The sequence below is a fragment of the Macaca thibetana genome, chromosome 1, assembly GCF_024542745.1.
Source record: "Macaca thibetana thibetana isolate TM-01 chromosome 1, ASM2454274v1, whole genome shotgun sequence".
Taxonomy (NCBI): Eukaryota; Metazoa; Chordata; class Mammalia; order Primates; family Cercopithecidae; genus Macaca; species Macaca thibetana.
This window is the reverse complement of record NC_065578.1, coordinates 34,587,199-34,613,962: the sequence shown is the minus strand read 5'-3', so window position 1 is coordinate 34,613,962 and position 26,764 is coordinate 34,587,199. Positions and strand designations below refer to the sequence as shown.

The 26,764-nt window shown below is 53.4% G+C and overlaps 1 protein-coding gene across 1 annotated transcript; it reads right to left on the bottom strand.

Annotated features, from left to right (window-relative positions):
* Positions 1-125: 125 nt before the first annotated feature.
* On the bottom strand, positions 126-25,245 carry TFAP2E (transcription factor AP-2 epsilon). Its single transcript, XM_050799477.1, has 7 exons — positions 24,043-25,245; positions 23,238-23,720; positions 22,637-22,688; positions 9,353-9,575; positions 7,880-7,998; positions 7,160-7,301; positions 126-1,055 (listed from the first exon to the last, which is right to left on the bottom strand). Exons 1-7 carry the CDS (start codon positions 24,067-24,069, stop codon positions 773-775), a joined length of 1,329 nt encoding a protein of 442 aa, XP_050655434.1. The 5' UTR covers positions 24,070-25,245; the 3' UTR covers positions 126-772.
* Between the last annotated feature and the right edge of the window lie 1,519 nt (positions 25,246-26,764).

Below are 26,764 nucleotides of genomic sequence, written 5' to 3'. Positions count from 1 at the left end.
ACAGCCCTTTGTGAGCAAAAACACCGTCTCCCTTCTGGTCCAGCTGGCCATATCAGTGCATGGCCAGAAAACAGTGAAATGAATCCCCAACTCACTGGGATAAGTAAGTTGCACTGGACATTTTTAAATTTCAAATTTAATTACAACATACATAAATAAATAGGACAGACAGCAACAGGACTGTGATGAGCAGCCTGGATTCAAGTTCTGCAATTTGTGCTTTATCTTCTTTGTTCCTTGAGGACCCCTCCTGCCCACTTCTTTCCAAGAGTAGGAGGGGTACAAAGAGTCCACTGGGGCCTCCTCCTTCCAGCACCCCTTTTCTGGGGGTAGGAGACTCTGGAATGAGGGGCACCAACTCCTCAGTAGCACCTCTGATTTATCAATTTCCCTTCTGCCACCAGTGAAAAACACAAAGGCTTTGGCCTCTAGAAGCACCCACGGCCACCCAGGCACCCTAATGGAAAGGGCTCTGCCCCATGAGCCAGACCTTTTCATGTCAATTTTCTGTTCAAACCCTTCTCAACCATCAAAGGTCAGAAAATTGCACACATGAGACAAATACCTGGGCCCTTAACTTAGCAACACACCACCACAGAGAGGCCACCCTCCCTTACTCCAAGCCAGATCCCCAACTCTGGGATCTCTGGATGAATGTTCTCTTTCTGGCCTGACTCTAATCCCACCTTTCAGTCCTTTCAGGCCCACCCCCAGGAGCTAAGTGCCTGTTTCAGGGCCTGGGAGCCCCTTAGGGATGGGGTGGGAGAAGCAGTTATTTCCGATGCTTGGCATCTTTCTCCGAAGCCTTGGTTTCACCGTGCCCACTGCCCACACTGCTTAGAAACATCTTGTCCAGCCCCTTGAGTGACTCCAACAAGTAGTTCTGGAAGGCAGTGAGGGCAGCACAGATGGCAGGCCCACCGAAGCCATGGGTGATGAGGCTAAAGTGTGTCAAGCAGCTCTGCACTCCGGGCTCCAGGATGAGTGCCGGGCGGCTGTTGCCCAGCGGTGAGCGGTCCTGAGCCATCAAGTCTGCAAACTCCTTGCAGATCTGCCTGGTAGGAGAAGGAGGGCCAGAGGTTGGAGGACAAAAGTCTGAGCCCAGAGAAGGACCTACTACATGCTAGGCATTTTACAGACATTAGCCACACTATTGTTGACTCTCCCAACAGTCTGCAAAATGATGAACATACTGTTTTTCACAGAAAAGGTAACTAAGGTTCAGAGAAGTCATGTGACTAGCCCAGTATCACACAGCTAATAAACAACACACGTCGATTACCCTATAATCTTTCTTTTTTGGATGTCCGGCCCATATTCAAAGTGCAGCTCAGCTACTTACTACCTTATATAGGAAACTTTCCTTGATTCCCTCTCCCACCCCAAACACCCAATGCTTCACAGAACTTTGTCTTTGAAGCTCTTAGGAAACAATCCAGAATCTGCCGGAAATAATAACTAGCAGTGAATATAATTGAAGCCTGGATGCTGTGCCAAGCACACTGTCTGCATCATCTTACTTAATCTTCACAAACAAGTCTATACTATTATTATCCCCATCATATGGACAAGAAAACTGGTTTCAGACAGGTTGGATGACCTGTCAAGGTGACCAAGCTGGGATCTGAACCTAGCTCTAGTTTGCAGCCATTCATTATTCATTCCTTTGTGCATCCTGTGTATGGCTCAGGCAAGAGGATCACTCATCATTCATCTTCGTGTCACCATGAAAGCCAGCCAGTATCTTACACAGGACTGAGGCCCACGAAGTGCTTGATGAGTGAGCTGATTAGTGAGCACGTGAGCCCCACCCTAGGTATGTTTCTCCAGTGACAGTATGAGCAGCCTCAGAGGTCTCTCCATTTGGCAGTCCCAGGAGTCTGTGCTTCCTCTTCTGCCTTGGGGACTTGAGGAAAGCCTCAAAGGCAGGACGGTGGAGTTGTCAGTTTGAAGGACTGCGTTAGGTGGGAGGACTGGATGTTCCAAGCTGGAAACAGGCAAACCCAAGGATGTGAGGACAGGGTTGCCAGGAGTGGGTGGAGTTTGTGTGGGCCAGACTGTGGGGCCCTCAAAAGAGTCTGAACTTTAGCCTACCAATTGGTAGTTCTCAGATTTCTCTCTCTCTTTTCCTTTTTTTAAATTTTTTTGAGATAAGGTCTTGCTCTGTCACCCAGGCTGGAGTGCAGTGGCACGATCCCAGCTCACTGCAGTCTCAACCTCAGCCTCCCGAGTAGCTGGGACTACAGGTGCGCACAATCACTCCTGGCTAATATTTTTAGTGCAGATGGGGTTTTGCCAAGTTGCCCAGGCTGGCCTTGAACTCCTGGGCTCAAGCAATCTGATCACCTCAGCTTCCCAAAGTGCTGGGATTACAGGCATAAGCCACTGCACCCAGCCTCTCTCTCTTTCTTTCTTTCTCTATCCCCCTCCTCTCTCTGTCTTTTCTTGCAGTGGGACTGCCAAAGTGTGAATGCTTACGTTCCCCAGAATTCATATGTTGAAATACTACCCGCCTAGGTGATAGTATTAGGAGGTGAGGCCTTTAGGAGGTGATTAGGTCATGGAGGTGGAGCCATCATGAATGGGATTAATGCCCTTATTATAAAAGAAGTCAGAGAGAAACCCATTCTCCCTTCTACAATGTGAGGCCACACAGCAAGGTGCTGTCTATGAGCCAGAAAGCAGGCTCTCACCCAACACGGAATCTGCCTTGACCTTGAATTTCCCAGCCTCCAGGACTACGAAAAATAAATTTCTCTTGCTGGCTGGACGCGGTGGCTCACACCTGTAATCCAAGCACTCAGGGAGCCTGAGGCGGTGGATCACCTGAGGTCAGGAGTTCGAGACCAGTCTGGCCAACATGGTGAAACCTCTACTAAAAATACAAAAATTAACCAGATGTGGCGGTAGGCACCTGTGATCCCAGCTACTCAGGAGGCTCAGGCAGGAGAATTGCTTGAACCCAGGAGCCGGAAGTTGCAGTGGGCTGAGATTGCACCACTGCGCTCCAGCCTGGGCAACAGAACAAGATTCTGTCTCAATAAATAAATAAATAAATAAAAATTTCTGTTGTTTATAAGCACCCAGTTTATGGTATTTTGTTATAGCAGTCCAAATAGACTAAGATAAGAACTCTTTTGGAAGAACTAAATCTTTTGCCTTTTTTTTTTTGAGACAGTGTCTCACTATGTCATGCAGGCTAGAGTGCATTGATGCAATCATGGCTTACTGCAGTCTCGATGTCCCAGGCTCAGGTGATCCTCTCATCTCAGCCTCCCAAGTAGCTGGGACTACAGGAGTGCACCACCACACCTAGCCAATTGTTGTATTTTTAGTAGAGACCAGGTTTCACCATGTTGCCCAGGCTAGTCTCCAATTCCTGGGCTCAAGCAATCCGCCAGCCTCAGCCTCTCAAAGTGCTGGGGTTACAGATGTGAGCCACCTTGCCTGGCCTGAAAAACTAAATCTTACCGCCAGGCACGGTGGTTCACGCCTGTAATTCCAGAACTTTGGGAGGCCAAGGCGGGTGGATCACCTGAGGCCAGGAGTTCCAGACCAGCCTGGCCAACATGGTGAAACCCCGTCTCTACTTAAAATACAAAAAATTAGCTGGTCCTGGTGGCAGGGGCCTATGATCCCAGCTACCGAGGAGGCTAAGGCAGGAGAATTGCTTGAACCCGGGAGGCGGAGGTTGCAGTGAGCTGAGATCGCACCATTGCACTCCAGTCTGGGAAACAAGAGTGAAACTCCATCTCAAAAAACAAAAACAGGCCAGATGCGGTGGCTCGAGCCTGTAATCCCAGCACTTTCGGAGGCCAAGACGGGCGGATCACGAGGTCAGGAGATCGAGACCATCCTGGCTAACACGGTGAAACCCCGTCTCTACTAAAAAATACAAAAAACTAGCCGGGTGAGGTGGCGGGTGCCTGTAGTCCCAGCTACTCGGGAGGCTGAGGCAGGAGAATGGCCTAAACCCGGGAGGCGGAGCTTGCAGTGAGCCAAGATCCGGCCACTGCACTCCAGCCTGGGTGACAGAGCGAGACTCCGTCTCAAAACAAAAACAAAAACAAAACTAAATCTTAATGGAATGCTAGTTTGTTAAACAGGCCCTGAGGTGCCCTCGCAGACCTAGTTTGAAAATCAATGCAGCGGGAACCGTTGAAGATGCTTGTGCGGGGGAGCAGATACACGTGCAGGGAGGTTGGGACCAGGGAGACGCTAGGGTGAAGGTCTGGGAGTGAGATGAAGACCTGAGTAGAGGAGGCAGCATGTGAACGGTGGTGAGGGAGGCACAAAGGGACTTGCAGAGCAGTCAGGCGTGACTTGGTGGCCTGATGGACATCACTGGAGCAGAGGGTTGATGGGCAAGGCTAGAAGAGGGAGCCTCACACCTGCGATGGGGACTGGGGCTGGTGGTGTCCTGGGAATGTATGTGGGTGTAGGACCCATGTGTGAGCCTGTGTGAGCCAGTATGTGACACCACTGTTCTTGATGCATGGAACCCAGATATGTTCACATGTAGTGTCCGTGTGTGCTCCAGGAGCTTGTGAGGAGTGTTCATGTATGCATGAGTATGATAACCATGATGCACAAATATTACCCATATGTGGCGCCCAAGTGTGCCCATGTGGCATGCACACATGTGCCCAGGATAGCCCAAGCAGGGAGCCTAGGTGCCCATGCGTGGTGCCACATGGGCCGCACATGCATGTGTGTGCTCGGTGCTCATGTACACAGCGGCGCGCAGGTACGTGTGTGTGTTCACTGCTCGCGTACACAGCGGCGCGCAGGTACGTGTGTGTGCTCACTGCTCACGTACACAGCGGCGCCCAGGTACGTGTGTGTGTGCTCACTGCTCACGTACACAGCGGCACGCAGGTACGTGTGTGTGTGCTCACTGCTCGCGTACACAGCGGCGCGCAGGTACGTGTGTGTGCTCACTGCTCGCGTACACAGCGGCGCGCAGGTACGTGTGTGTGTGTGCTCAGGTACGTGTGTGTGCTCACTGCTCGCGTACACAGCGGCGCGCAGGTACGTGTGTGTGCTCACTGCTCGCGTACACAGCGGCGCGCAGGTACGTGTGTGTGCTCACTGCTCGCGTACACAGCGGCGCGCAGGTACGTGTGTGTGCTCACTGCTCGCGTACACAGCGGCGCGCAGGTACGTGTGTGTGTGCTCACTGCTCGCGTACACAGCGGCGCGCAGGTACGTGTGTGTGCTGTGCTCACTGCTCGCGTACACAGCGGCGCGCAGGTACGTGTGTGTGCTCACTGCTCGCGTACACAGCGGCGCGCGCCCAGGTACGTGTGTGTGCTCACTGCTCGCGTACACAGCGGCGCCCAGGTACGTGTGTGTGCTCACTGCTCGCGTACACAGCGGCGCCCAGGTACGTGTGTGTGCTCACTGCTCGCGTACACAGCGGCGCCCAGGTACGTGTGTGTGCTCACTGCTACACAGCGGCGCCCAGGTACGTGTGTGTGTGCTCACTGCTCGCGTGCACAGCGGCGCCCAGGTACGTGTGTGTGCTCACTGCTCGCGTGCACAGCGGCGCCCAGGTACGTGTGTGTGCTCACTGCTCGCGTGCACAGCGGCGCCCAGGTACGTGTGTGTGCTCACTGCTCGCGTACACAGCGGCGCCCAGGTACGTGTGTGTGCTCACTGCTCGCGTACACAGCGGCGCCCAGGTACGTGTGTGTGCTCACTGCTCGCGTACACAGCGGCGCCCAGGTACGTGTGTGTGCTCACTGCTCGCGTACACAGCGGCGCCCAGGTACGTGTGTGTGCTCACTGCTCACGTACACAGCGGCGCCCAGGTACGTGTGTGTGCTCACTGCTCGCGTACACAGCGGCCCAGGTACGTGTGTGTGCTCACTGCTCGCGTGCACAGCGGCGCCCAGGTACGTGTGTGTGCTCACTGCTCACTGTACGTGTGTGTGCTCACTGCTGTACACAGCGGCGCGCAGGTACGTGTGTGTGCTCACTGCTACACAGCGGCGCGCAGGTACGTGTGTGTGCTCACTGCTCACGTACACAGCGGCGCGCAGGTACGTGTGTGTGCTCACTGCTCACGTGCGTGTGTGTGCTCACTGCTCACGTACACAGCGGCGCGCAGGTACGTGTGTGTGCTCACTGCTCACGTACACAGCGGCGCGCAGGTACGTGTGTGTGCTCACTGCTCACGTACACAGCGGCGCGCAGGTGCGTGTGTGTGCTCACTGCTCACGTACACAGCGGCGCGCAGGTGCGTGTGTGTGCTCACTGCTCACGTACACAGCGGCGCGCAGGTGCGTGTGTGTGCTCACTGCTCACGTACACAGCGGCGCGCAGGTGCGTGTGTGTGTGCTCACTGCTCACGTACACAGCGGCGCGCAGGTGCGTGTGTGTGCTCACTGCTCACGTACACAGCGGCGCGCAGGTGCGTGTGTGTGCTCACTGCTCGTGTACACAGCGGCGCGCAGGTGCGTGTGTGTGCTCACTGCTCGAGTACACAGCGGCGCGCAGGTGCGTGTGTGTGCTCACTGCTCGCGTACACAGCGGCGCGCAGGTGCGTGTGTGTGCTCACTGCTGTGTGCTCAGGTGCGTGTGTGTGCTCACTGCTCGTGTACACAGCGGCGCGCAGGTGCGTGTGTGTGCTCACTGCTCGTGTACACAGCGGCGCGCAGGTGCGTGTGTGTGCTCACTGCTCGTGTACACAGCGGCGCGCAGGTACGTGTGTGTGTGTTCACTGCTCGTGTACACAGCGGCGCGCAGGTACGTGTGTGTGTGTTCACTGCTCGTGTACACAGCGGCGCGCAGGTACGTGTGTGTGCTCAGCGCTCATGTACACAGCGGCGCGCAGGTACGTGTGTGTGCTCACTGCTCGTGTACACAGCGGCGCGCAGGTACGTGTGTGTGCTCACTGCTCGTGTGCACAGCGGCGCGCAGGTGCGTGTGTGTGCTCACTGCTCGTGTGCACAGCGGCGTGCAGGTATGTGTCTGTGCTCAGTGCTCATGTGCACAGCGGCACGCATGTATGTGTGTGCTCACTGCTGATGTACACAGTGGCATGCACATACGTGTGTGTGCCCACTGCCCGTGTACACAGTGGTGTCCATTGTGCCCATACATGTCTGTCTGTGCATGGCAGCCACGTGTGCCTGTGCGTGGTGCCCTCACTCACTTGGCGGCCAGCAGCATGCTCTTGCGGCTGTGCAGCTCCCCCGGGTCAGCATGCTGTCGGCACAGGTACTCGGCGGCTGCCTTAGCTGGGAACTCCGTCTCACAGACGTAACCGAAGTCTCGGGCCAGGTGCACGGCCTCTCCTGGGGGGAGGGGAGCTGTCACTACTGCCAGGTGTACCTCTGCGCCTGGAACACAGCTTTGAACCTCTGACCCCTTGGCCAGGAGGATCCTGCTCCATCCTGCCTCTGTAGATGCCCCCTCTGACTTTCCTTCCCAGCCCGGCTCCAGCCCCGATTCCATTGCCCTCCCTTGGGGCCATTAGGGTTGGGCTCTGAGCTCAGAGATGGGAGCTGGGCCCACCATGTATTCCAGAGGCACCAACCTCCAGGGGAGGGGGCTGTGACCCCCTTCATCACTTTACCACATCCAAACACTGGCTACTCCCCACTGACACACTCACACCCACACATCCACACCCACACACACATACACGCACACTGCAAGGTCTCCATTGCACATGCATGCACACATGTACAAAGACTACACACAGAAATCACAAACAAGCCTTCCACATGACAGAGAGCATGCACACAGATACTGCAACACTTACACGGATACACTCACCACTCAACACACCCTCCTGCATTAGAGACAGTCACACCAGACAACTCACTTGCCCTCGCAGCCACTCCCATGCCCACCTTCAGGCCTCACTCACCTTCCACTAGCGAAGTCAGCAGTGTCACGTTGGCAGCCTTGCGACGGCCAGCTGGCAGGTTGAGTCCAATCTTCTCTAACCGTTCCCGCAAACACCGGCCCCCATTTTTGGACTTGGCCCTTGACATGCACAGAGAGAGACAGACGTACAACTGTGAAGACAAGAGAAACGCGTGGAGGCCAAGTGACCGCCAAAGGGCCTTGTTGCCTCCACCAGCCCCTGTTGAGGTTTGGGTCTGGTCCTGGGGATGCTCTGGGGTCTCTTTCAGCAAGGGCGCAACCTCTTCCTAATCTCCCATGGTTTTGCAGCCAAGACAGAGGTGGGGGGCCAGCACCCAGCTCCAGGAGCCCTTCAGTTCACTCTAGTCCTCTCAACAGCAGGGGCAGCCAGGGTGGGGCATCCTGGGATCTTTAGCACACCAGATGGCCACACACAGCTACCCGGGGATACACAGACCTATATGTAGAGACGCGCAGTGACATACAGAAAGAGAGACACATGGGGAGACACAGGTACACACACAGCCACCTGGGGACTCACACACACACACACACACACGTGAAAGAAGAGAGACACGTAGAACCAGTAGAGACAGACATATGCAGAGACACAGACTTAGACACCTAGGGACACAGAGACACAGGATCACACCAAGTCAGGGTCCCAGGAACACAGGTACAGACACTCAGGGACTCACAGAGATCCGCCAAGATGCTACGAGTAAGGAGATATCCCCTATGACTGCACAAATGCCACTCCCACACACCAGATGGCCAAACATCCATGTGACTAGCTCCAGATGCACAGGCAATCATACACACACACACACACACACACACACAGCAGGACACACTCTAGGCCACACATCCCACTAGAAGAAACACAGGATACTCACACTCATGGAAACACGCTCCTGGCCATCCGCTACTATAGACACATGCACACACACACACACGTCCACACCATCCTCAGACTCATCCAAGCTCACGGCCCTGAAGCAGAAATACCCTTCCCAGGCACAAGGACATGCACAGAGAGAAAGAGACACAGGTCTAGGAAGACGAACCATGGACTACCATGCCCCACACCCCAAAACACACAGGGCCTATGCTGCTGCGCAGAATGGGCCTTGGGTCCTGGGGTTCCCTTCCTGGAAGGGGGTTGAGGATGGCCCTCTCTCTTCCCCAGACCCAGTCTCGTCCTGACCAGTGTGGATGAGTTCTCCATCCCTTCTCTGTGCCCAGGCTTCTTTCTCTGCCCACTTCCCCACCCCAGACCCACAGACACGTGGCGGCCACCAAGGACCTGGGCCGGCCCCCATAGCATGCACAATCCAGAGTCCCCAGGGCCTCCCCTCCCAGGGAGACTGAGGCAGGGGGGCTAGGTGAGACTGGCCTCCTCTCTGATGCCCTGAGAAGGCCTGAAGAGGCCAGGGATCCAGCCAGGTGGGGAATCGAGGGCTGGCCTTCCTACCTGCGGAGGACACCCCCCAGGAGGGAGGCGTTGAGGCACTCAGGAGGTGAGAGTCGCCGCTGCACCTCCCCCACCGTCACTTTGTACTTGGACGTTGAGCTGAGCAGTGAAAGCCGGCCGGGCACAGAGCAGAAGACCTCACCAGGATTCGTGATGCCGCCCACCAGGCTGTCTTTGGCCAAGGAGAGGGCTGAGAGGCTGCTAGCTTTGGAGGGGATGGGCACTGTGGAGAAGAGCAGGGAGAGGGAAACACTGAGCCAGCGACCATCGCACACAGCCCCACTCGAGGGAGGATCTGGTATCCTTGCTTTATGAAGGGAGAAACGGAGGCACGGTGAGATGAAAGTGACTCGTCCAAGTTCCCTCAACTGATGGATGTGAACTCGGAGACTGAGCTCCGAGCTGTCTGGTTCTTAAATCTGTGTCCCCCTCACTGAACCAAGCTGGTCCTATCTTAAACTCAAACAGCTCCAGCAGAATCTTGGTGTTTTAGCAGATGCCATCAGAGAGGGACTTGGATGTAAGGATATGAGTGTGAGCTGGAGGCAGGACCCCTGGGGCCCTGCAGCAGGGCCAAGCCAGGGCTGGGCAATCACAGGGAGTCCCCAGATTCCCTCTTCCCACCCGTGATTCCCACGTCTTTCCTCCCCACCCTCCCACCCCACCCCTGCATCAGTGAGGGGCCTGGAGACTGTGGGCTCCACATCCCTGGGCCGGGGAGGTTATTGCGCTATTAATGCCTTCAGCCCTGGCCCTCTCTTCCTGCCAAGTCACTCTGCGAATGCTAAAGGAGACCAGGAGATAGGCCCTATACCCCCTCCCCAAACATTCCCTAATTATCTGCTAATTGTCTGAAGACCAGAGAAGGGAATTTGAGAAGTTAATTTTTTTCTTTTTTTTTCTTTTTTTTTGAGATGGAGTCTAGCTGTCACCAGGCTGGAGTGCAGTGGTGTAATCTCAGCTCGCTGCTGCAACCTCTGCCTCCCAGGTTCAAGCAATTCTTCTGCCTCAGCCTCCTGAGTAGCTGGGACTATAGGTGCTCATCACCATGCCTGGCTAATTTCTGTATTTTTAGTAGTGATGGGGTTTCACCATATTGGCCAGGCTGGTCTCAAACTCCTGACCTCGTGATCCACCTACCTTGGCCTCCCAAAGTGCTGGGATTACAGGCATGAGCCACCACACCTGGCCAGAAGTTGATTTTCTAAAATTCACTTAGACATTATTGGCTATAAGAGAAAGGAAGTTCTTCCTGCAGTCTAACCTCCATCCTCTTGCTTAGCCTCGGGGGAAGGGAGAATATTGAAGCACTTGCTTCTTTAGCGGAATCTTTTGGCCCTCTCTTCCTTTAAGGAGGTGAGAGCCTTGGTAGACAAGGCCTCATGTGTGCATCAGGCTCGAGTGTGGAATCTGGGACTAACAGCTACTGAGCACTCACTGCTGTGAGGTCCCATAGATAAACCCACTCAGTCCTTGGAACAACCCACAAGGGGCTACCCTTATCACTATTCCCATTTTACAGATGAGGAGACTGATGTTCAGAGAGGTGAAGTAATATGCCTGAGATCACACAGCTGGTAGACGGAGAACCAGTAGCAAACCCAAGACTGCAGTCTCAAAGGCGGTGCTCTTAGCCTTCCAGCCTCTTGGCAATATTGGCTGAGCACTTGCATGCCAAGAATGGTGCCAGGCCTGAGGAATACAAAAGTAGGAAAGGCTAGCTTGATCCCAAGCCTGGCAGAACGTCTCGTCTCTCCCTCTCTGGATAAACCTCCCCACCCCAACCCAGCAGCCCAGCCAGAAACCTCTGTAATACCCTCTGCAACCCTCTCCCCCACCACATCATCCCATCCATCACCACATCCCGTCCATCACTACATCCCATACATCACTAGATCCTACAGCTTTCTTTTTTTTTTCTCCCACCCCTGCCCATCCTGTGACTTTCATTTCTTTATATGCCTTGGATGTGGCCACTCCTCTGCATGCTCACAGACACAGGTTCACTTCCCACGTGAATTTCTCCACAGACCTTGCTCTGGTCTCCCTGCTCCAGTCCAGAGGGATCTTTCCGTCTGGATGCATCATTCTGCAGCTGAAAACTCATCCTAAAACTCATTAGAGCCCGGTCAGTTCCCTGAGACTCAAATCCCAGCTCCAGAGCTGGACAAAATGTCACCTGTCAATGAGGGCCACGTGCTGAAAGTTCAAAGACGTTAAAGTGGGACAGCAAGTAAGGAGCAGAAATGAACCCTGAACTCTCAGCACTGACTCCAAAGTTTACAGCTTTAACCATCATGTTACAATGGCCTCCTTCACCCTGCCTTGTGTTCTGGCTCTGCCTGCCCCTCTTGCTGAGTCCCCATTTGTCTGTTGGGCTCTAGACCCAAGCGACCAAGGGAAATATAATGTGAGCCACATGTATACATTTACATTTCCTAGTGTGCACCATTTTTTTTTTTTTTGAGACAGGGTCTTGCTCTGTTGCCCAGGCTGGAGTACAGTGGTACAATCACAGTTCACTGCAACCACCACCTCCCAGACTCAAGCGATCCTCCCACCTTAACCTTCCAAGTTGCTGGGACTACAGGTGCGTGCCACCATGCCTGGGTAATTTTTGTGGGTTTCATAGAGATGGGGTTTCACCATGTCGCCCAGATTGGTCTTGAACTCCTAGACTCAAGCTATCCGCCCGCCTGCCTTGGCCTCCCAAAGTGCTGGAATTAAAGGGGTGAGCCACCAGGACTGGCCCACATTTTTAAACAGTAAAAAGAAACATGTGAGGTTAATTTTAATCAATATAATAGTAAATAATATGTAACATTTTAGTATATTTTGTTTATCCCAGTACATAAAAAATAGAATCATTTCAACATGTAATCAATATTTTTAAAATTATTAGTGAGATATTTTACATTGTTTGAAATTAGTTTTCAAAATTCAATGGACATTTTATGCTTAAGCATATCTAAATTCAGACTAGTCACATTTTGGGTGCTCAAGAGCTACACGTAGCTAGTGGCCACCTTGGTGGACAGCACAGCTCCAGGCTTCAAGGGAGGAGGGGCTCAACAGGTAACATAGTAAGTGGGCTGTGGGGGAGGTTGGCAGGCTGGAGGGGCACCTTATGCGAAGTCCTGCCAAGTAGGACACAGAGCTTCTGGTTTGTTTGTGGTTTTGTTTTGTTTTGCTGGTTTTTGAAACTAGGATTCTGGATTTTTATGTGAACTCTCTGGATTTTTAAGCATTGGCAATGATTCAAAGATTTAAAAACCCAGCACAGGCCAAATGGAACAAGTGTGAAGTGCCTCCTGGGATGTGGTGACTCCCAGGCTGTGAGCTCTTTGAGCCCCACAGTGCTCCTTTGGTTCTCAGGGGTCCTTCTCCACTCTACTGAGTTTAGGCATCATCCCCTGTGCAGAGCTTCCCTCTCCTGCCCCCCAGCTCCCTCTCACCCCCATCCCTGGCCTTACCGCACTGAATCTTCCTGGTCTGTTTCCACGGCTGTCTTCCCTACCAAGAATGAGTGTGTCGAGGGCAGGGTCTTGGCACAGGTGGCCATGAGTGAATGTGAAATAAACTAATGATGCAAGGGCCCTGGGAACCCAAACTGAACTATACTGCATGTATTAAAAAAATTATACCTCGAGCTTGACTTTAAACAAATAAAACTACAAATTGGGCCAGGCACAGTGGCTCACACCTGTAATCCCAGCACTTTGGGAGGCTGAGGTTTGCTTGAGCCCAGGAGTTCGAGACCAGCCTGGGTAATACAGTAAGACCTTGTCTCTACAAAAAATACAAAAATTAGCCAGGCATGGTTGCACACACCTGCAGTCCCAACTACTGTGGAGGCTGAGGTAGGAGGATTGCTTGAGCCCAAGAGGCAGAGGTTGCAGTGAGCTGACCACACCAGCCTGGGTGACACAGTGAAACCCTGTCTCAAAAACAAAAACAAAACCAAAAACTTACAAATTGATAAATTAAAAATAAAAAGAAGGGCAAAGTAACTGTCTTCCCTCCCATCACCCCTCACCAGAAGTAGGGGTCGGAGAAACAGGATGAGCAGCCTTCTCCATCCGACTTCTATTAAAACCTAGGGCCTCGGCTGGCTGAGCATGGTAACTCACACCTGTAATCCCAACACTTTGGGAAACTGAGGCAGGAGGCTCACTTGAGCCCAGAAGTTCGAGACAAGCCTGGGCAACATAGTGAGACCTCATCTCTACAAAAAAATTATTTTTTAAGTTAGCCAGGAAGGGTGGCATGTGCCCATAGTCCCAGCTGCTCGGGAGGCTGAGGCCACAGAATGATTGGGCGCGGTTTGAGGCAGCAGTGAGCTATGATTGCGCCACTGCACTCCAGTCTGGATGACAGAGCGAAACTCCATCTCAAAAAAATAAAATAAAAAAGGGTGACTATACAAAAACTGTATGCCCTTGTGATAAATACAGCAATGAGGATGAGCTGGAGTGTGGAGGGATGTGGTAGCCTGCATATGGATATTTGCAAGTGCTTTCTCCTGTTGATGCCAGATTTATGCAAACATAGGTGCTGCTAGATATAAGGGCAGACATGACATTGCTAATGTGTTTGTGTATATGAGTGACAGACCTTGCTGCTTCCCCTACCTGTCCCTTTTTTTCTCAGAGCCTCTTCCCTTTTAAGTGGCAAGAGGAATGGAATCCACGGTTAGGGAAGCAGATGGGTCAGGGAAGGGGCAGTGATGGAGGCAGGAATTAAACTAGCACAGAAGGCAAAGCGGAGACACTAAAGTTTGTCTCCGACACGCACAGGACAGGATTCCCTGTGGTGACTCCTGAAGCTGAAGTGATCTAATGGTGTCCTGCTGGTCACAGATGCAGAAGCCATTAACACACACACAGACACACACACACATTCCTGCAGACACAAGAACTCCCAGTTATTCAACCTGTCAGACAAGGCACTCTGTCCACAGGTGGTAGATATGGTCTGACTTCAGAACCTAGGGAAGTGTGCAACAGACTCTCCCAGAAGGCTTGTTAAAATTGCAAGTTTTTTCTAGAAAAAACATAGGAGGCCAGGCGTCGTGGCTCACACCTATAATCCCAGCATTTTGGGAGGCAAGGCGGGCAGATCATTTGAGGTCAGGAGTTTGAGACCAGTCTGGCTAACATGGCAAAACCCCATCTCTACTAAAAATACAAACAACAACAACAACAACAGAAAACTTAGGAGAAAAATCTTCGCGACCTCAGGTTGGGCAAAGAGTTCCTAGATACAACACCAAAAGCAAGGCCCATAAAAGAAAATGATGGGGCCCGGCGCGGTGGCTCACGCCTCTAATCCCAGCACTTTGGGAGGCCGACCAAGGAGGGCGGATCACGAGGTCATAAGATCGAGACAATCCTGGTTAACATGGTGATACCCCATCTTTACTAAAATTACAAAAATTAGCTGGGCATGGTGGTGGGTGCCTGTAGTCCCAGCTACTCCGGAGGCTGAGGCAGGAGAATCGCTTGAACCTGGGAAGCGGAGGTTGCAATGAGCCGAGATCACGCCACTGCCCTCCACCTGGGCGACAGAGCGAGACTCCGTCTCAAAAAAACAAAAACGAAAACAAAAACAAACAAACAAAAAGAAAATGATAGGCCGGGCATGGTGTCTGACTCCTGGAATCCCAGCACTTTGGGAGGCCGAGGCAGGCAATCACCTGAGGTTGGGAGTTTTGAGCAGCTTGGCTAACATGGTGAAACCCTGTTTCTACTAAAAATACAAAAATTAGCCTAGCATGGTGGTGCTCACATGTAATCCCAGCTACTCTGGAGGCTGAGGCAGGAGAATCCCTTGAACCCAGGAGGTGGAGGTTGCAGTGAGCCAAGACAGCGCCACTGCACTCCAGCCTGGGCGACAGAGTGAGAGTGGGAAAGAAAGAGAGAAAGAGAGAAAGAGAGAAAGAGAGGAAGGAAGGAAGGAAGGAAGGAAGGAAGGAAGGAAGGAAGGAAGGAAGGAAGGAAGGAAGGAAGGAGAAAGAAGGAAGGAAGGAAAGAAGGAAAAAGAAAGAAGGAAGGAAGGAAGGAAGGAAGGAAGGAAGGAAAATGATGATAAATTGGACTTCATCAAAGTCTAAAACTTTTGCACCTCAAAAGATAGTATTAAGAAAATAGCATGGTGTGGTAGCATGAAGATGTAGTCCCAGTTACTTGACAGGCTCAGGCAGGGGGACCACTTGCATTCAGGAGTTCGAGGTTGCAGTGTGCTATGATCTTGCCTGTAAATAGCCACCAAACTCCAGCTTGGACAACATAGTGAGACCTATCTCTAAAAAAATGTTTAATTAAAAAAAAAAAAAAAGAGGCTATGAGCAGTTGCTCACACCTGTAACCCCAGCACTTAGAGAGGCCAAGGCAGGAAGATCACTTGAGCCAGGACTTCGAGACCAGCCTGGGCAACGTAGCGGGACCCTGTTTCTATGAAAAAAAAAAAAAAAAAAAAGATAATTTTTTAAAATGTAAAACAAAATTAAAAATTTAAAAATAGAGAAGAAAAAGATAAGCCACAAACTGAAAGAAAATATTTTCAAATCATCTATCTGATAAAGGACTGTATTCAGAATATATTATATAAAGAACTCTTATAACTCAACAATAAGATAGCAACCTAAATAGAAAATGGTCCAAATATGTAAATAGACATTTCACTAAAAATGAGAGATGAATGGTTAATAAGTACATGAAAAAGTTCTTAACATTATTAGTCATTAGGAAAATGCAAATTAAAACTATACTGAGATACTACTTGATGGTTATAATAAAAAAGACAGGGGCCAGGCACAGTGGTTCATGCCTGTAATCCCAGCATTTTGGGAGGCCAAGGTGGGTGGGTCACCTGAGGTCAGGAGTTCAGGACCAGCCTGACCAACATGGAGAAACCCCCTCTCTACTAAAAATACAAAATTAGCCGGGCATGGTGAAGCATGCCTGTAATCCCAGCTACTCGGGAGGCTGAGGCAGGAGAATCACTTGAACTCAGGAGGCAGAGGTTGCGGTGAGCTGAGATCGCATCATTGCACTCCAGCCTGGGCAGTGAAACTCCGTCTCCAAAAAAAAAAAAAAAAAAAAAAAAAAAAAGACAATTCTGAGTGTAGGATGTGGAAAAGTGGAACCCTCACACATTGCTGGTGAGAATGCAAAATAATACAGCCACTTTAGAAAACAGCTTGACAGTTTCTTAAAAATTAAACCTAAACCGACCATATAATCCAGCAATTCCACTCCTAGGAATTTACTCAAAAGCACTAAAAATATATGTCTACACTAAGGCATGTATGTGAATGTTCACAGCAACATTATTCAAGACAGCTAAAAAGTGGAAACAGCCCAAGTACCTGTCAACTGACCAACGGATAAACAAAATATGTTACACCCATACAATGGCATACTACGCAGCAAGAAAAAGAAACAAGCTGCTGATAATAGTTTGTTTCTTTTTATTGCTGCTTCTTTTACTTAGTATAATGTTTGGGGCGAGCCTCAAAAACATTATGCTAAGCAAAAGGAGCTTGATGCAAAAGTCTGCATATTTATATATTCTATTTATAGAACATGTCCAGAATATGCAAATTTACGGACAGAAAGCAGATCAGTAGTGGCCTAAGGCTTGGGGTGAGAATGGGGATTAGCTACAAATGGGAACTTCTGGGAATGACAGAAATGCCTCAAAATGAATTGTGGTAATGGTTACACAACTCTACATTTACTAAAAATCATCAAATTAAATTCTTACAATGTGTAAATTTTAGGTATGTAAATTTTACCTCAATAAATCAGTTAAAAAATGCAAGCTCCAGGGCCATACTTCCAGGGTTCTCATGCAATCAATGTGGGGTGGTGCCCAAGAAATTTGCATTTTTAACAAGCATCTCCTGGGGGTCCTGATGCATGTGGTTGCTTACACTACACTTAGGGTACCACTGGTCCAAAGCTTGAAGGGGTTGGAGCAAGAGGAAGGTAGATGGGAGGGGAAGTGACCTGCTCCCCAGCCTACACTGGGGCATGACATGTGCAAATGTCCTCCCTAGAGTTTCCTCATCTCCCCTGCTGGGACCTGCTGACTACGTTTCCTTCTCATCAACTGCCGGAGGGTTTCTTTCTTTTTTTTTAAGACGGAGTTTTGCTCTTGTCGCACAGGCTGGAGTGCAATGGCGCAATCTTGGCTCACTGCAACCTCCGCCTCCTGGGTTCAAGCGATTTTCCTGTCTCAACCTCCTGAGTAGCTGGGACTACAGGTGTGTGTGCACCACCAATGCCCAGCTAATTTTTGTATTTTTAGTAGAGACGGGATTTCACCATGTTGGTCAGGCTGGTCTCAAACTCCTGACCTCAGGTGATCCACCTGCCTCGGCCTCCCAAAGTGCTGGGATTACAGGCGTAAGCCACTGGGCCCGGCCCAGGGTTTCTTTTAAATATAATTTCTATCCTTCACTCCCGTGCTCCAAGATTGTCCATAGCTCCCACCGTTTTCAGATAAAGTCCAAACTCTATCTGCACATTTTTAAAGTTGCTTTCTGGGGCAGAGAGTAGCCTGGGAGGCAAGTGAGAAAGGGTTGTGGAAGTGCAAGTTCAGATTCTGTAAATTTTTGATATTTTGTTTATCATGGATTTTTACACTATTTTCATTTAAAAAGCCAAGCGTGGTGGCTCATGCCTATAATCCCAGCACTTTGGGAGGCTGAAGTGAGCAGGTCACTTGAGGTCAGGAGTTTGAGACCAACCTGGCCAATATGGTGAAACCCCACCTCTACTAAAAATAAAAAAATTAGCTGGGCGTGGTGGCGGGTACCTGTAATCCCAGCTATTTGGGAGGCTGAGGTACAAGAATCTGGGAGGCAGAGGTTGCAGTGAGCTGAGATCGTGGTGCTCCACCCCAACCTGGGCGAGAAAGTAAAACTGTGTCTCAAAAAAAATAAATAAATAAATATTTTTTTGAGACAGAGTTTCGCTCTTGTTGTCCAGGCTGGAGTGCAATGGCGTGATCTTGGCTCACTGCAACCTCCACCCCTTGGGTTCAAGTGATTCTCCTGCCTCAGCCTCCGGAGTAACTGGGATTACAGGTGCCTGCCACCCTACCCAGCTAATTTTTGTATTTTCAGTACAGACGGGGTTTCACCATATCGGCCAGGCTGGTCTTGAATCCCAGACCTCAGGTAATCCACCCACCTCAGCCTCCCAAAGTGCTGGGATTACAGCAGGGTGTGAGCCACCATGCTGCCCAGCCTTTTTTTTTTTTTTTTTTGAGATAGTCTCACTCTGTTGCCCAGGCTGGAGTGCAAAGGCATGATCTCGGCTCACTGCAACCTCTGCCTCCTGGGTCAAGCAATTCTCCTGCCTCAGCCTCCGGAGTAGCTGGGATTACAGGTGCCTGCCACCCTACCCAGCTAATTTTTGTATTTTTAGTAGAGACGGGGTTTCACCATGTTGGCTAGGCTGGTCTCGAACTCTTGACCTCAAGTGATCCAGCCTCCGAAAGTACTGGGATTACAGGTATGAGCCACGGTGCCTGGCCTATTTATCTTGATTACTGAGTTTTTTGGCACCCTCTCAAATTCTGTCCCAGAGGTCAGTATCTCACTCATCTCACCCATATCCTGGCTGCTTAGAGATTCTCTGGGAGGTGGAGACCCTCCCCAGCTTCCTCCTTCTCCAGGGCCAAAGACAGCAGGGAAGAGGGCTACTGTTTACATCAGCTCCTGTCCTAGAGATCCCCTGAGATTGGACAGCTGAGCCTGAGGAGCGGGATTCCCCACCCTCAAGTAGGTAACCACCCACTCTCCTGCAGAGGGAATGAGGGATCCATCTCAGTTCTCATCCTTGACCACTCCCCTCCAGCTCTGATTGTATAGCCTGAAACCCACACACGGTTTGTAACTTTTTTTTTTTTTTTTGGAGACAGAATCTCGCTCTGTGGCCAGGCTGGAGTGCAGTGACGCGATCTTGGCTCACTGCAATCTCCGCCTCCCGGGTTCAAGCGATTCTCCTGGCTCAGCCTCCCGAGTAGCTGGGACCATAGGCGTGCACCACCTTGCCCGGCTAATTTGTTTGTAACCTTTTTAACCTGTCTGGCTTTTCCACAGGGAGGGCATTTGCACATGCAGTGTCCTGTGTGATGAAAGTAGCCCTTTTTACACACCCCCTCTTTCAGTGCACTCAGACTTCAAAACCCATTGCTCGTTCATTCAACAAACATCCACTAAGCACCTCCTGAGCCCGGTTCAACTGTCTCTCATCTAGGCGCTCACCTAACCTCGGGCACTCACCGCGCCTCCTCTGAGCTCTTTCCGCGGCCCGTACAGCCCCTGCTCACTGCCCTTCTCGGCTGGAAAATATTCTTGTTAAGTTCCGTCTCCCCACCAGTCCTGCTTGCTTTCTGTGTCTCTGGGATAAGTTGCAAAACTGGAGGTGACAAATGTGGGCAGGAAATGGAGGGCTCCCTTATTTGCCTAGGGTCAGCCTCAGTCCCGCCATCTCCTGCCCAATATCGCGGGTGCAACTGGCGGGCGACCCGGAAGTGTGTGGTAAGAAGCCGGGGCTTCGCCTGGCCGCCCCTCCCGGACACTCGCCTGCAGTCAGCGAAGCTTTTGCAGCCCAGGTCTGGGCCCTGCGTGCTCCCGGCGGCACTGGCCGAGTCGAAGCCCGAGAACCCCCACTGCGGGGATGTGAAGGCCGCTTCTGGGGTGGGGCTGAGGCTGCAGCTGCCTCCCTTTAGCACCAAGTACCCCAACCTTCAGCGACACAGCCGCCCCTCCCGCCCAGGCTGAGGGCACTGCAGGGATCCGACGCTTCTGGTGGCCAAAGAGCGACTTTCTCTGATTCCAGGGCCCTGGCGGGGCAGGCTCCAGTACCGCACTCGGCGGACGCCGAAGGTCTGTGGGACAGGACAGGGGTTCCGCGTGCTGTCGGAAGGGCAGAGGACGAAGGAGGGCGCTAATTCACTCCCCACGGGGCTGGCGGCGACTCCGAGTCCCGCAGTGACCGCGGAGGGCCAAGGTGAAAACTGCCGGGGGCGCCGAGGGCGGGTGTGGGGAGGGGCGGCTCCAGGGAGCAAGGAGCCCACGGGCCTCGCCGCCTGCCCTAGGTCGCCCGCCCACGCTTCCCCCTGGGTCACGACCTCCGGATCCAGCTGTGCCCGGTTGATGCCCCTTCCCCTTTGCTGCAGCGCCGCGGGCTGTAACTCGACGTCTAGGCTGAGGCGTCCAGGGCGCAGTCTCCGCTCAGGTCGCCGGCGCTCCACTCGCTCCACTCTGCCCCACTCCCGCTGGCGCTGGGGTCCCGCTGGCGCTGGGGTCCCGCTGGCGCTGGGGTCCCGCTGGCGCTGGGGTCCCGCTGGCGCTGGGGTCCCGCTGGCGCTGGGGTCCCGCGGTTGGGCACGCTAGTCGGCGCGGCCCCGCCCGGCCCCGCTCCAGGGAGCCAGCGCGCCGCACCCGGGATGTTCGGACTCTCCTTGTGTTCTTTGCACTGCTTTGGAGGATTTCGGCTCACCCCCAGGATGTAGTAGTCTTGTTTGAGAGAAACTGGCCCTGGGAAGGCCTCACATCCAGTCTCCTGGATGGCCTCACATCCAGTCTCGGCTTTGGACCGGGTTCCGGGTTAAAGTGCTCAGAGCACCAGCTGATCCTTCTACCCTTGCGCAGGGCGGAGATCCCCAAGCCCCTTTCTAAAATGCAGGGTCTTAGCCTTTCTCAGGGAGTCAGTGAACCTAGACTCCCAGTCTCTTGAGCCCAAGCGTGCGTAGGGAACTGGGGACCACCACCATGCTCATATTTCTGGTGGCCAGGAAGTCCAGGCAGGCTTTTGCCCACTGCAGACGGATCTCTTTCTTCAGGGGTCAAGAAAGGCGCTGTCCAGTAAGCCAACCAGGCCCCACCAGCAGAGGCGCGCTGCAGCCCGCTTCCTAGTGTCTTTCCCAAGCCCCCAGTTCCAAGAGACACAGGACACAGCCCCAATTCCACCCCCCCCAACTTCCTGCCCTGTTGCCTCATCTTCCCCCCTACACACTCCAGGCCATCCAGCCAACCCCCAGCTCCTGGTAACTCAGCCCCAGCTCCTGGAAGTCCAGCCCCAGCCCTGCCACCACCACTTCCACCCTGGCCTCCCCTGAGAACAAGTGGAGGGCAAATAGAGCCCAGGCTTGAATTCACTCGTTTGAAAAACAACTCGAGCCAAATCCTTTGGGAGCAGTGCCTGCCTGGAGCACCGCAGGCTCATGTGCATCTCTGAATTCTTTCCCGCACCTGCCCCAAAGGTAAGGAGGCTGCTGCCCAATGCCTGGGTCCCTCTGAGTCTCTGCTCCTTTCTGGCTGTCCCTCTCTTTTTGTCTGTCTCTCACCTTCCCCTGGCATGGCCAGAACTTGGTCCTCAGGCCAGAAAAGGTCCCTGGATTTTACTAATGCCAGGAGTCACACAAATACTCCTGTATATACACAGAGAGGGCCCTCGCATGCTTGGAAATCCTCAGATTACCAAAGAACAAAGTGCAGGACACAACAGAGATACTGTACACATTGAGACCCCCACATGCAGAGAAATGCAACCAGCACACAGAGACACGCCTCACAAACACATTCACAGAAACAGACACACACTCCAAGAAATACTAGGACACCCATGAAGGGAACATTTCGGACACGCAGGGGACCCTGAACTCACATAGACACAGACACCCAGGAGCAGGTAGGCCCTGACTCAGGTGCATACACCCTAACACACAGTATTCACACACCAGCTCCCCTAAGTCTAAATGCTGCAAGAGACTCCCACAGAAAGAAAATTCCCCCAGAGGCCTCCAAGGCCCTGCCGGGAAGGAAGGGGAAGGAAAGGGAAGAAAGTGCCTGCCAGGCTCGGAAATGCTAAGGCTCTGTAAAGTGAAAATCATTTCCCCAGCTCCGTGGGAACAGCACTTCCATTCCCACCTTTTAGGGAAACAGGGAAGTGGTTTAACTTGTTCCGCAAATCAACTCCAGATCCACAAGAGTGCCCTCCTCCTTGGCGGGGAGAGGCCAGGCTCCCAGTGCTGCAGCCCAGTGAAGGCTGACCCGCTCAGGCCCACCCCAGGCCGCAGGGTGCTGGGCAAACTCACCAAGCCCGCACCTCTGCCTAACCGCTGGCTGGGCCAGGAAGACTGCCTGGTGGACACCCAGCCTGGCGACACATAGGAGGCATGGCCGGTGAAGAAAATGGATCTATGCACCCAGGGCCTGCACCATCTCGCCCGGCTCTGCCCTGACAGATACACACCATTCCTTACCTTTCTTGATCACGGACTGGTCTAGAAGGCTCATTCCCAGCTCATCCGTCGCCTGCAAATAGCAGAGGGTGGCGGTGAGGGCGCATAAAGCCCTAGGCGCCCATGGTTTCCCAAGCCCCTGCCACCCCAGGCCCCTGTCTTCTCCCTGCAATGCGCACCACCTTCGCTTGGGGCGGCGACAGGCAGGCCCAGGAATCGCCATGTCCAGGCACGGAGCTGGAGCCCTGGGCATCTCACCGTGCAATGCAAAAAGGAAATTTTGAACCTTAGACTGGTAACTACTATGTCTCTCTTCGCCCCAGGTGCAGGCTGCCCCATGGATGCCATACGTGGCTCAACGGCCCAGCGGGGAGAAAAGAAGTGATTCGGTCCCTGCTGAGGGTTGCTGCCACCCAGGCACTGCTGGCGGACTCAGTGCCAGACAGCCTTGATGGCCAGGCAATGTCTAACGCAGGAGGTGGGACGCATCCTCGGAGTCACCAGTGAGATGTGGCGAGCTGGGAGAAAAGTCGGGTTCCTGCATTTGTCACCTTCTGCCTCCAGCCATGGTAGTAAACCACCGCGGCCAGTCCCAACCAATCCCGGACCCCTCAGGTCTCACCTGCAGGTCCTCCAGACCGGGGGCCGCCGCCAGCCCCGGAAGGCCGAGAGGCGCGTCTGCCAGGCCGTGCGCGCCGTCAACCAGGCTGTGCAGGAGCCGGGGCACAGCGGCGGCGTAGTCACGGCGCGGGTCAAGGCCCAGGGCGCGGGCGGGCGGTGCCAGCAAGCCGGGTGGCTCCTCGTGGGCGCGGGCGGCTGCGCGGGGCGCTGTCCAAGCGGCCTGAGGAGGCTGCGGCTGCGCCAGGGGCGCCAGGCCGCCATACGGGTCCCCTGCCAGGTGGGGAAAGGCTGCGGCGGCGTCGGGCGCCTGACCGTAGGGCAGCGGTGGCTGCGGGTAGGGCGGCGGGAAGTAGGGCGGCTGGAAGTCGGCGGCAGCTGCGGCGGCTGGCGTGTGGCAGAGCGGGGGCGCCGGCCCGTAGGCCGCCTGGGGCAGAGACGACAGGCGGGCCCCGCCGGCCGCTGCGCCCAGCGCGTCGGGGCGCTCCTGAGGAAGGAGAGGTGTGCGTTAGGTGATCCACTGGCAGCTGAAAGGACCCCAGCCCGCAAGGCTCCTCCTCAGCTCGGGAGGGTCCAGCCGCCGTCCCTCCCGCTTCCTAGGGCCGGAGGTTTATTTCCCAGCCACCCGCGAGCGCAGGAGCCTCAGGCTGGGGACAGCGGTCACTTGCGCATAGCGTTCTCAGCTGACGGAGTCCCTACGGCCCCCTCCCTCTGAGATTTCGTTGGCGCGGGGCAGGAGGGTTGGAAAGTCCAGCACTCAGGCGCCCCGATCCCCCGGCCGAGTATGTCCCGGGCCCGAGACTACTCACCATGGCAGAGTAGGTGTGCACCAGCATGGGGTAGTGAGTGCGGGGCGCGAGGCGTGGCGGTAGCCGAGCCCTAGCCCGACGGCGAGCGCTGCGGGTAGAGGCGCGGGGAGCCCGCACAGCCGGCGGGGGTCACGGTGCGGTAGCCGGGTGCGACCCAGCCGGGATCCTAGTGTGCGTGGGGTCCTCAGCGGTGGCCGTTCCGGTGCGGGTCCATGGAGGCAGGACGGACGGGCACTGATCGCACTTGGAAAAGTCGGTCAACGGGTGCCCAGCGCCCGCCCTTCCTCCTCTGAGCGTAGCCTGCTCCATGCACTCCAGTTATAGTGGCGGGGGCGCGCCGGGCCTCCGGGGGCGCGCATTAAAGGGACAAGCTATGGCAGTTCTCTCCCTTTACCCCAGTGGCCGCCAAAGGGGAGGCAATGGCTTTGGCGGGATTGGGTAGGGTGAGTGGGGGGCGTGAATTCAGCCCACGTTGATCTGAGCCACCTTCTGGGCTCGCAGCTCGCAGCTGCAGTGAAACAGAAAGATTCGAGGCTGGGACGCAAGGGCCCTACATTTGTTCGGCTCTATCGCATCCTTGCCTTTAAGCAAAGCACTATTCTTCGCTGACCTCAGCTTCCTCGGTAAAATAGGTATCAATCCTTTCTCTAAGCACCTCAAGAGACTTTGGATGAGGTGGGCAATCGGGAACGTGGAATAAGTTTGTGAGCTGCAGACTCAAGCCTATCTGCTCATGCGCACAGGTGTGCCTGTGTGTGTTTGTGTGTAGGGGGTCTACCATCACAGTCTCTCCTGAATGGTTCTGGATCAAAATCCCCCGAAGGCGCCCACTTCACTCAGGCTTCCTGGGCTGAAAAATTCCAAGGCCAAACCAGGCTCTGAGGGAGTTGGAGACACAAGCTGGCCAGACAGAGAGAGACTTACTTGGGATGGATTTGGGTATGAGCTCCACCTGACCAGGGGCCAAGATATTTCTGAAGCCCCAGGCGACCTGGGCTGATTGAGTGTGGGCATGAGATACCCAGAGACTGTTGAGTGACTGTGTGTAACTGACTAGCATGGATGCCATGTGATTGTTACGCTAACATGCACAGGCTACATGTTTGTGTGTTACCATGGCAGGCACTCCCTGGCTGTCAAGCAAGTTCCAGTCTTTATAGTCACTCACTCTTTCTTTCTCCCCAAACCCAACCCTCCCCTCCTGAGAAGCAGAGACAGGGATTAAAGATGGACAAATGAGAGGCATGCTAAGGAGAACGGGAATTAAGAAGCAGAAGGAAGATGTTTCTGAAAGCAAGAAGACGTGCAGACCAGGGCGAAGTAGAAATCATCACAGCAGACTTAGTACAGAATGTGCCAGCCTCTGCGCAAAGTGCTTCACGAATATTGGGTTATTTAACACTCACAGCAGCTCTAGGAAAGAGATACCCATATCATCCCCATTTTCAGGGGAGGGGTGAGGCATGGAGAGGTTAAATGGCTTGCCCAAGGTCAAGCAGCTAAGTGGCAGAGCTGGGGTAACCTGGCCTTGGCCCCTCTCTGCTCAGAATCACTATTCTCTACTGCCTCAGACTCAGGGGCTTGGATTTAGTCCCGACTCTGGCTGACTGTGTGATCCTTGCTACGTCCCGTTTCCTCTGTGATCTCAGTTTCTGCAACTTTGACAACACCAATAAAAAAGCAGGGGAAGGCAGAGAAGACTAGTTTTTTTAAGGTCCTTTTTTGTGAAGTAGTAAATGAGAAGATTAAGGCAAAATTATTGATATAGAAGAAGCGGTGATAGTGACACCATTAACTCGTGGAATGTATGGTTCTTTTATTTTTTTTTAGGCGGAGTTTCACTGTTGTTGCCCAGGCTGGAGTGCAATGGCACGATCTCGGCTCACCACAACCTCCGCCTCCCAGGCTCAAGCAATTCTCCTGCCTCAGCCTCCCTAGTAGCTGGGATTATAGGCATGCGCCACCATGCCTATAATTAGCGCCACCCAGCTAATTTTGTATTTTTAGTAGAGACGGGGTTTCTCCATGTTGGTCAGGCTAGTCTCGAACTCCCGACCTCAGGTGATCCACCCGCCTCGGCCTCCCAAAGTGCTGGGATTACAGGCGTGAGCCACTGCACCCGGCCTGGAATGTATGGTTCTAAGTGGGTATCCCAGAAGGCGCATGGCAGGTGCAGAGCTCAGGGCTGGATGATCTCAGCCTGGGGAGCGGTGGGGAAAGAAGGAGGCTAGAAGCCAAGGATTCATCATTAAGAACTTTCCGAAGTCTGGAACCACCAGCGAGGGTGGTGGATGAAGCAGAATTGGGAAGCTCTGCAACTTTCCTGCCCAAGATGGGTCAGAGATCAGGAGTGTGTGTATCTATATATGAGGGAGTCTGTGGCAACACCCTCTTCCTCCCTCTCTCAGCCCCAGCCACATGGCATCAGAAGTCAAGCTCCAGGACAGGTGTCAGTGCGTGAATAGAAGTTGGTGGACTGACTCCTTTGGGAGAAGTCTAGGAGCAGCAAAGGAGATGATGCCTGTGCCCAGCTGCAGGGATGCCCCTGCTCTCACCAGAAGCTTGGGAAGGCCAGAGTGACGGGATGTGCTGCCTGTCTGCGGCTTCCTTGGGTTTCCCCAATCTACTTCCTACAGCTTTGATAGCCCCTTCTTGCCTCATTCTCCTCCTCTGACCATTTCTGTCTTCTTTTCTGTTTCTCTTTCACCTACATGCTTCAGGT

Coding starts and splice junctions, on each gene's coding strand:
- TFAP2E (XM_050799477.1), bottom strand. CDS start 24,069: ATGCTGGTGCACACCTACTCTGCCATG. Junction 22,689..23,237: donor CCGGTCTGGAGGACCTGCAG/GTGAGACCTGAG, acceptor TGCTATTTGCAG/GCGACGGATGAGCTGGGAAT. Junction 7,999..9,352: donor CTGGGGGGTGTCCTCCGCAG/GTAGGAAGGCCA, acceptor GTGCATGTCAAG/GGCCAAGTCCAAAAATGGGG.